Source organism: Limulus polyphemus, unplaced genomic scaffold (genome assembly GCF_000517525.1).
Source record: "Limulus polyphemus unplaced genomic scaffold, Limulus_polyphemus-2.1.2 Scaffold4088, whole genome shotgun sequence".
Taxonomy (NCBI): domain Eukaryota; kingdom Metazoa; phylum Arthropoda; class Merostomata; order Xiphosura; family Limulidae; genus Limulus; species Limulus polyphemus.
In genome coordinates, this window is record NW_013669698.1 from 6,669 (window position 1) to 17,894 (window position 11,226).

The 11,226-nt window shown below is 30.2% G+C and overlaps 1 protein-coding gene across 1 annotated transcript in view; it reads right to left on the minus strand.

Annotated features, from left to right (window-relative positions):
• LOC106470563 (nuclear pore complex protein Nup155-like) overlaps positions 1–11,226 on the minus strand; it is a gene marked incomplete at its 3' end in the record, with an annotated part of 19,473 nt that overhangs the window by 2,229 nt on the left and 6,018 nt on the right. The window contains exons 2-8 of the mRNA XM_022399174.1: positions 9,646–9,797; positions 8,544–8,649; positions 7,168–7,241; positions 5,332–5,423; positions 4,494–4,591; positions 3,013–3,165; positions 408–508 (exon numbers count right to left, since the gene is read on the minus strand). Of these exons, the coding sequence (XP_022254882.1) occupies positions 408–508; positions 3,013–3,165; positions 4,494–4,591; positions 5,332–5,423; positions 7,168–7,241; positions 8,544–8,649; positions 9,646–9,777 (756 nt within the window). The remainder of the gene's footprint in view (positions 1–407; positions 509–3,012; positions 3,166–4,493; positions 4,592–5,331; positions 5,424–7,167; positions 7,242–8,543; positions 8,650–9,645; positions 9,798–11,226) is intronic.

Here is an 11,226-nt window from a genome sequence, read left to right on the forward strand (position 1 = left end):
CTAAACAACTTCTGATGAAAGGAAAGATGTTTCTAAACAACTTCTGATGAAAGGAAAGATGTTTCTAAACAACTTCTGATGAAAGGTCATATTGCTTTAATAAATTAACACTAGGATCTGAATCATTTGAGATAGTATTTCCCTGACTTAACTACAGTAATTAACTTCACTGAATAAAATATTCTAACCTTCAGGAAAACTACAAGAACGTCATGGATACAGTAATATCTCAACTATGGAAAAGTTACACAGAAAAAAAGTGAGGCTTTCTTCATTATACCTATCAGAACTTTTTCATAAACATTTTGAAAATCTGATATGTCTGTATTTTCATAGTTTTATACACATATTAAGTTAGTTAATAACATATAATATATAAAGTGAATAGAGATAACATAATAGCTCACATGAAGTTCCATCAGTTGTGACTGAAATGGAAAAGAGTCATTACTCATGGCCCACATAACATCACTGTCTTCAGTCTGAGATGATGCCAATAATGCGCAGCCTGTTCAGAATATAAAAATAGATTAATACGATTACAAAAGAAATTAGAACTAGAAAATATCAGTCATTTACTCAACGTTGAAACTAACTGGCCGAGAACTAAAAGCTGAAATTAACTCTCCTAACACGGGCTTGACTGACCACGTGACCTCTTTGTACTAGTTTAAACTGACCACGTGACCTCTTTGTATTAGTTTAAAGTTTTATAGATTTAATACTTCTAACTTTCAATATAGTGTGTATATCTTCCCACAATTTGACAGTCTTCCAGTAAATATTGTAAGTCTTTCACATACAAAAAATCATATTTTTAGTGAAGTATTTTTAATAAAATAAAGATTTGTCCATGAATATATTGAGTATTTATTCTGAACAGTCCATGTGCAAAGTAATTTTGTTATTGAAATGAAAAATACTTTTCCTCATGTCAAATTTCCTTTGTGTAATCCCTAAAACCTCCTAAATGCATTTCAAACTTTTTTTTTCAGTAAAACTTTGTAGTTTATCTGTTATTTTCGCTACACTATCTCTAAACAGAATCGGTCAGTTTGACCAACTTCATAACCACCAAGAAGAAAAAAAAAACTAAATCTAAATTACCTTTTTTTTCTTTCTAGAATGACTTCCAATTGTAACATGAAACTACATTCATTTATCTTAAGTTCATAACAGTATTCATCTGTTTATAATTAAATTTTATTGTTTTATTGCCCTTAAAACTGTGTATAACTACTATCCATGCCATTATAAGTTGTAAATCACTCAGGGAACGTGCAGCTCACGTTACACTGATGAATTACATTACCCACGAGCTACTACGAGATGCTCGTGTGTGTGTGCCTCATGAAACATTATTATTTATTTTACATAATCTAATCTTAACTAATTTAAAAGGATCCTTAATTTTTACATTTCAGTTACTTTTATAATTATACATAAAGAATAAACATAAGAAATAAAATACTTAAACAATCTTTTTTTTTCTTTCTGTCGGTTTTTGAAGAGAGTTAACCCTAATTTTTTATTCTCATGATAGTATTGAACTTAATTCTTATTTAATTAACTAAAGCACCATAAATATAGACTAATAACATGCAAAAAGTAGATAAATGTAGTTAATACATCAAATTTTAAGTTCTTAATTTTATAAGAAAATATTGAAAAAATCCTTAATTCCCCCTAGTGTGAGAATTGTGATATTTGTTCTTTAAATCTTATTTACTATCCCTCCAAGACATAAGGAATTTAATGTAGATATTACTAGAGCAAATTTTAATTTTTATAGCCTTCAATCTTATTTGCTTATGGAGTCATAAGCAAGAAAATGAGACCCACATGCCACGCCCACCTGTCATATCCTCTTTCATAAATTTCCAGTAATTCTCTCTGATGTTTTATATGATTTATAACCAATAAAAACAGTTTTAATCTATCAAATATCATTGTTTTCGGTATAGAAAGTACTGTCTGTTTTGTTTTCAGTTTCTATTGCAGTGTTCAGATTGAGAAGTTTAGGGAATTTTTATAAGGCTCTTATGCCATAGTTAGAAAGCCAGTTAAATTATAATAGTTATAGAACATTGTTTGCTTTGTGTGTATTATTATTCTGTGTTCTTAAGTGAATTATTTAAGTATCAAACAATTAGGCTTAAATATCATTGGTAACTGACAGCAAAAAAATTAGGTCAAAGATAAGTACAACAGTTCTTGTTTTTCGTGTCTATTTTAACTTATAGTTATAAAAGTAACTAAAATGTACAAATTAGAAACAGATTAGGCTAGATAATAAAAAATAATAATTCTTCACAATATATGTTCTCGAGTAGCTCGTACATTATGTAATCAATACAGTAACTTGAGCAATGCATTTGCTAAGAGATTTACAACTTGTATGGCAGGATTATAAGTTAGACACAGTTCAAAGGGCAATAAAATAATAAAATTTAAGTACAAACATATATATATATATATATATATACACTGTTATGAGCTTTAAGTTCTTTAGAATAAACAAGTGTCATTTCCTGTTACAACTTGCAGTCATTCCAGAAAGAAAAAAAGGGTAATTTAGATTTATTTCTTATTTTTTTCATGGTGGTTACAAGATCAGTCAAATTGACTGAATCCATTCAGAGTTAGGGTATAAAAAATAACATATGAAATATAAAATTTTATTGTATAAAAACTTTGGATATTTATTTAGGTTTTATATGATACACACAAATAAAATTGGAAATTTTCAGATGATGAAAAGTGTTTTTGATCTTACCATCAAAATCTCTTGCACTCAAAGCAGTCAATACTTTGACTCCATATATTCAGAAAAAATCTTAAAAAAAAATATTTAACTAAAAAACCTGGTTTTTTGTGTACTGAAAGATTGCCAAATTTGGTGAAGATACCAAAATTACAAGTTATAGTATGGAAACACTGATGGTTACAATGTCAGTATAATCCACCAACCTTGTGTACAAAGAATTAAAATACAAAATATGAAAGAAGCACCTTTTCTGTAATGGGCCATGTGAACGTGACTTGGCCGTTGTAAAGGAGCATTTGCCGAGAATCCAGGAGGAAGACGAACATGTAAGAGAGATAAAGTAAAAGGCCTGGCTTCGGGATGGATCAGTGCTGTAGCAGTGAAATAAAATCTCACCCCTAAAAATGAAAGAAATTTATCAATAAAAGGAAGTTGCAATTTCAGAAAGTTATATCTATATCTAAAAAAATCATACTACAGTGTTCTTCCAGCTAAGGCTATCAAAAAACGTTTGCATATTCAAAAGTTACATATATTTTTAAACACCTAGCCATGAAAATATTAATAATAAGTTTGTATATTAAAAGTTACCTTTAAAGTATAGGAATATTCAACTTACTACATTTCAAAAAATGCATATTATTAGGAATTAACAATAAACATCCAACAAAATTATTTCAACTATCGTTTATTATAAATTTCAACTAAAGTTATTTATTGTAAACTGTTTCCATGCAAGTCTTTTGAGTATTTAAAGCTAACTTACTTTCCAGCTAGATCCAGCATTTGACATTTTTCAATATGCTGTTTACAAGTGGACAGTACTTGTGTCACAGTAAGTGTGGTTAAACATAGTGTGCTGCTAGTTTACAAGTGGACAGTACACTTGTAAACTAGCAGCACACTATGTTTAACCACACTTACTGTGACACAAGGGACAGTACTTGTGTCACAGTAAGTGTGGTTAAACATAATGTGCTGCTAGTTTACAAGTGGACAGTACTTGTGTCACAGTAAGTGTGGTTAAACATAGTGTGCTGCTAGTTTACAAGTGGACAGTACTTGTGTCACAGTAAGTGTACGAGATGTGTATAAAATTTAAAGTAATTTGAGTGGAAAAAGTTCAAATTTGAGTTCCTAATTTGTACGAAACTACAGACTTCGTATTTTGACATCACAAACATCTAATGTGAACCAGTGCTGCATTCAACATATCATGTGACAAAAAAAAATCGATGTTTAGGTGTGTTCTTTTAATATTTACTTTTAAATTAAGAAATTAAATAATGTATAATACTAAAATCTGAACTATAATATACAGTTTGATACCAAACTTATTGACATAAATTCATAAAATAGTAGTTCATTAAACTTGTGAATGCGAGTCAACAAACACAATGACACGGCCTTTGACCTGTGTGGAGAGGATTAAGAGTCATAGTCTGGAAATTCTGATGGTTACTTTGTAGTTACAAGGTTCGTCACATCGATTGACCCCATATGGAAAGTGTTAAACAGAATATTACTTGATGTACCTGATGGTGCCTGGTTAACCTGGTGAAACAATGTAACCATAAAAATAATAATCAGTTTATCCAACAATAAACAAGTTTTTCAAAACCTGGTTTCCTAACAAAACACTGATATTATTATAAAGCCAAGAATAAGTAAATATACAGATTTGGTAGGTCAATGTTTGCTTGGAAACCTGTTTTTGTTTCTTTACCTGACTGTGTGACTGCTACCAAATTGATGTGAACTGACTCTACAATGTCCAGAGCACTAATATGAACCACTGGTCGAAAATTGGACCTATCAATTGTCCTGCAAAAGAAAAACAAATTACAACCTTTTCATGTTTACTACATCAGCTGCTTATCTAAGAAGCTTTGATACGGATAATGAAGTCTGAGGAATATCCCAGTATTAACACAAGTTGAAAAAATTCATACCTCAGCAACAATTTTTATGTAAAGTTACCATGGTAAATGTAAAACCTAAGTTAACAGAATCATAATTTAATCAAGTGATTCTATGCTACAAGTTTGTAACTGTTACTTTATTGAAGAACTGCTGTAAAGGAACTTGGATGCTTGTTCATCATTTCTTTCTATAAAGCCCAATAATCACCACAGATGGCAGGACATAAACAATTAGTTATCATTTTAAAAACTTCACCAGAACTTCTACGGCTTCTGAATATTATGTTTTCTTAATTAATAAAATCATGTTCTTTTATTTTGGAATAAAGTTTTCTGAATTGTGTTAAGATTAAACAAGTTCTATTCTTTCTATTAATGACTGAATAAAAAGTATGAACTACGAAATTAATATTTCAATTCTCGAACTAGCAGTAATTCCACCATCATGTGGTAATGTCATGTAAATTTGAAATCATTTTATATTAAGCACTATTTTGTTTAGGTTACAGTTTGTTAATGAAATTAGGTTTTAAAATGTACTATATAAACCTATGTGAAGTAGAACATTTTATTATACTTGTTATATATATTTAATGTTCATTACATAATGATAATAAATTTGTTAAAACCAATACTACACACTTAGCTATGTTGACAGCCTGCTGAACAATGGAGTTTTGAGAAACAGCTATAACTTTTGTCATCTGCTTTCCATCAGCACCGAGATCAAAGACCTTTAACAATGTTTAACATAAGTTAAAAATCAAAAAGAAGAAACAAGTTAATCTATATACAGTAAACAATCTTTTCAACCTAATTAAATGCAAAAATATCATATTAACTACTAGCAACAACCAAAGCAGCACTAAGTCATTACAAATTTCCCAGCACACTGAAAGATTAACTCTTTCAGCATGGGCTCGGTTCCTGGGACTGACCTTGTAACAATTTTGTGCTTGTTATAGTTTTCTTGCTATAACTTTTAAATTAGCAAGCATATGTTAATGAAATCTGGCAGATTATTAGTAAAAATAATGCTTTCATACGCAAAATAAAATTTTTTTTATTAAGTCTTAAGGTTTGTTAAGTAATGTTTTCTCATGCCTCTTTTTCTTTTCGCATGTTGCCTATCTATTATGCAAAGTAATATTCATTTTAAGATTAAAAATACTTTTATGCATCAGAAAATTTTCAAATTTCACATGCAAAATCTTAATAATGTCTAGATAGTTATCAAATGTTTCTTAAGAAAAAACTTTACATTTTATCTGTTATTTACACTAATGAATCCCTGTATGAGTTCAGTAGATTTGACCGATATTGTTACCACCATAAAAAATGAGGAAATAGATATAAGTTATGACGTTTGTTCTAGAATGTCAACATATTATAACATGAAAACATAAATTTTTAGACTAAATAGCTTAAATCTCATAACATTATACATTTATATATATTTAATATTTTTATTATATTGACCTTTCAGCTCTGCCTGGCTAACATTACAGAAGTTACAATACGTGCTCTCATGTTACAGTATCCAATAATATAAAACTGACCTTTCTTAAACTTATTTTTCTTAAAACATAGAACAGTAAATAAAGAAATAAAGTAAACAATTATCTCTTCTAGTTATGAAATTTATACTCAGTTGCTGCTTCACATAAGTTTAAACATTTTGCACGTGGAGGATATGAAACAAAGTACTTTTTTCTTAGGTTTTATATATACAGTTAAAGAACCAAAAATTGATAAATTACTATATTTATACCATATAATTCCACTATAATTTATCAAGCTTAGTAACTAACTGTACTTGGGTTTAAAAAAATATCAAATTTCAAGTAGACACAACCAACTTCCTTGAAATCTTGGTTGGAAAGAATGAGATGGCATCCTAACACATGAAAATGACTTAGAAAGCCACTAGAGGGACATTCAGTACTTTCAATTAGTTATTCACATCATATATTGAAGTAAGTGTATATAAGGGACCGTTTCCAAAAATGGAAAGAGGTGAGCAGTGCCACTGTGTTTGATTCAGTACGAGTGATAGATATTTCAGCAAATAGAAAAGATATGAGGTTCTTATTTTATATTCTAGCTTGTCAATATCGGTAATTTGAGTTCATAATTAATACGAAACTATAGACTTAGTATTCTAATTTGAACCAGTGCTGCATTCAACATATCATGTGACACACACAAAAATCAATGTTTAACTGTGTTTTTCTAATATTGACTTTTAAATTAAAGAATTATATAATGTATAATCCTAAAATTTGAATTATAATCTACAGTTTAATACCAAACTTATTGATACAAATAATACATAAATTCATGAAATAGTAGTTCAATATAATTTTGAATGTGAGTTAAAAAAAACAGCGATGACATAGCCGTTGACCCTTCTGGAGAGGGTTATTTCGTAAGAAGTCCATTAAAAAGGTCTGTGATACTAGAAAAATAAAGACTTACTTGTATTGTTCCTCTGTCAGACCGTGTATAAAGTACGTGTCTACTGTTATCAATCTCTATCTGAACAATTGGATCTAGCAATGAAAAGAGTAGAACATTGTAACAACTTAACCATGACCAGATTACTTTAATGTCAACATATAATACACAGTGTTATTTAGGGCCTTCTTAATACAACAATGACTCAATTACTAATAATGTCAACAAATAATACAGTGTTATTTGGGGCTTTCTTAATACACACTAACAATGACACAGATTACTTTAATGTCAAAAACAATACAGTGTTACTTAGGACTTTCTTACAGATTACTAATAATGTCAAAAAATAATACAGTGTTACTTAGGACTTTCTTAATACAAACTAACAATGACACAGATTACTTTAATGTCAACATATAATACACAGTGTTATTTAGGGCCTTCTTAATACAACAATGACTCAATTACTAATAACGTCAACATATAATACACAGTGTTATTTAGGGCCTTCTTAATACAACAATGACTCAATTACTAATAACGTCAACAAATAATACAGTGTTATTTGGGGCTTTCTTAATACACACTAACAATGACACAGATTACTTTAATGTTAAAAACAATACAGTGTTACTTAGGACTTTCTTAAAGATTACTAATAATGTCAACAAATAATAGCGTTATTTCAGGCTTTCTTAACACAACCTTACAATGACACAGATTACTTTAATGTTAACAAATAATAGTGTTATTTGAGGCTTTCTTAACACAACCTTACCATGACACAATTACTAATAATGTTAACAAATAATAGTGTTATTTGAGGCTTTCTGAACACAACCTAACAATGACACAGAGTACTTAATGTTAACAGATAATAGTGTTATTTGGGGCAACAATGACACAGATTACTATAGCATAGTATTTAGAACTTTCTAACACAACAGAGACAAAGATAACTATTAATGTCAATGAGTAATATACTGTGATATTTAGAAATTCCTTAATACAGCTTACCATGATAGATCTTTTATCAAAGCTGTTTGAATAAGGAATATACAGTTCTGTGACAAATATATCATAGACTAAAAACGGTGAGAAAAAAAATTATATCTTGCAGCTAATTACATGAAATAAAGCAGTTTTATCCATAGTTCCAGACATGCCACATATGTAAGACATTAATAACAAGATTCAGTATACTTAAATCTAACTCATATAAATCTAACTATCATATAAAGTATTAAACAAAACTGAAAATTATATGTCATGATTTGTGTTCAAAATAACCTTTACAAGATTTTATAGAATCAGGTAAAAAGGTGATTAAATATTTCTATAACATCAGATTAACATTTCAAACAATAGAAAAAATTTTAAAAATGAGATAAAACCTTCTTCAGAAAAGGCAAAATTCAGAAATGATGGAACTAAGAATGAAAGAGAACTGCTCGAGTGATTCACTTTCTTGCATTTCCTCCTAAACCAGCCATCTTCAGCCTGAAAAATCAACATCTTGATATCAGTTTTAAATTCAAAATGAGTAAATGTCTGGACACAGTAAATATCAAATTTTTTAAAAGTAGAAAATATTTTCCAACTGAAAAATGTAGAAACAACAACTATGTTAGATGTCCTTAAAGTTCAATCATACTGAACACAAACACAATGAAAGACCATTTCAGGGAATTCTTCTGAATGGCACAAACTGATTTAATGTAATAACAAATTAGTAATTCAAAGGTTAACTATTAAGTATGACTCAATGGCACAGCACCTAAAATTAAGTAATATACACACCCCACCAATAGTGAACAATACAAGTAATATATGGACCCCACCAATAGTGGACAATACAAGTAATATATGGACCCCACCAATAGTGAACGATACAAGTAATACACGGAACCCACCAACAGTGAACGATACAAGTAATATACGGACCCCACCAATAGTGAACGATACAAGTAATATACGGACCCCACCAATAGTGAATGATATAAGTAATATACGGACCCCACCAATAGTGAACGATACAAGCAATATACGGAACCCACCAATAGTGAACGATAACAATATACGGACCCCACCAATAGTGAACGATACAAGTAATATACAGACCCCACCAATAGTGAATGATATAAGTAATATACGGACCCCACCAATAGTGAACGATACAAGTAATATATGGACCCCACCAATAGTGAACGATACAAGTAATATACGGACCCCACCAATAGTGAATGATATATAAAATCAAATCATTAATCTGAAAGTTGATCACTAAATTATTCTTACTGATTGTTAATGACCAAATATCATGAGATATTTGGCAATTAATACTAGAATAACAGCATGTACTTTAAAAAAGTTATTCTACTTCTGTATTCTATGCTGAAAGAAATAGCAGGAACACTGAGTGTAGAAACAAGTGCTTACCTGGTAAACCAGCTCAAAGAAATAATAGGAACACTGAGTATAGAAACAAGTGCTTACCTGGTAAACCAACTCATGCAAGCAACCATCTTTTCCACCCAAGAAAATACGCCCATTATCTGCTCCAGCAATTGTCTGGATGAGGGTGTTGTCTGTGGGAAGAGTATACAGTGGTTCTGGAAGCAAGTGCATCTCATCAAATGGTGAGGAAGCTGAGAATAAAACAGAAACCTATAACATTTACACGACCAGATTTTGTAAATATACACGCTTATTAAACAAAATCTAGGAAATTTAAACAATATGAATCAAGAAAATACAAACATGTATTAAATTAATATATAAGCATAATCAAATCTGGAAAATATAAACGTGTATTAAACCAAACCTAGAAAACACAAGCACGCAATCAAATATAGATAATATAAACATGTAACTAAAAATTATACAAAGTATGTGCTTGTAACTAAAATTTAGAAATATAAACATGTAATAAGCCAAAAATAGGAAATACTAGCAAATCTAGAAAATATAAACATATAACTAGCATTTAGAGAAAAGAAACATGTAACTACAAAAAAAAACATTAATGAGAAGATGTTATTGAGGTACATAGGAGAACATTAATATTTGGTTAAATCAATGTAGCCAACATGCAACATGTTCCTTTCTAACATTAAGTTATGTAGTCAACATGCAATATATTTTCTAACTTTTATTAATATAGTTAACTTGCAACATTTCTTGCTAACCTTGATTAATGTAGCCAACATACAACACGTTCCTTTCTAACATTAAGTTATGTAGTCAACATGCAACATTTCCTTGCTAGCCTGGATTAACCTAGATTTTTGCCCCGTAAACATACTTCAAAATTAAATTCTGCAATTTGAAACACTCTAAAAACTTACTCCTTAAATTATCTATCAATTCCTTGTGAATATTGAAAGAATTAATGAAATCACAAAAATTCCTGTTCTTATTTCTTGGGTAAACACGATGACAAAGATACAGATATGAAATAAAAAATATAATTTTACATCTTATGTGAATGTGGAAAATAACTACCTACATCTGCCACACACATCGACATACATGGACAGGACAGCTACCTAGATCTGTCACACAAATCAATATACATGGACAGGACAGCTACCTAGATCTGTCCTACACGTCGATATACATGGACAGGACAGCTACCAAGATCTGTCACACACATCAATATACATGGACAGGACAGCTACCTAGATCTGTCCTACACATCAATATACATGGACAGGACAGCTACCTGGATCTGTCCTACACGTTGATATACATCGACAGTTACCTAGATCTGTCCTATACATCGATATATGTCGAGAACTACCTAGATCTGTCCTACACATCGATATATGTCGAGAACTACCTAGATCTGTCCTACACATCGATATATGTCGAGAACTACCTAGATCTGTCCTACACATCGATATATGTCGACAGATACCTAGATCTGTCCTACACATCGATATATGTCGAGAACTACCTAGATCTGTCCTACACATCGATATATGTCGACAGATACCTAGATCTGTCCTACACATCGATATATGTCGACAGATACCTAGATCTGTCCTACATATCGATATATGTCGACAGATACCT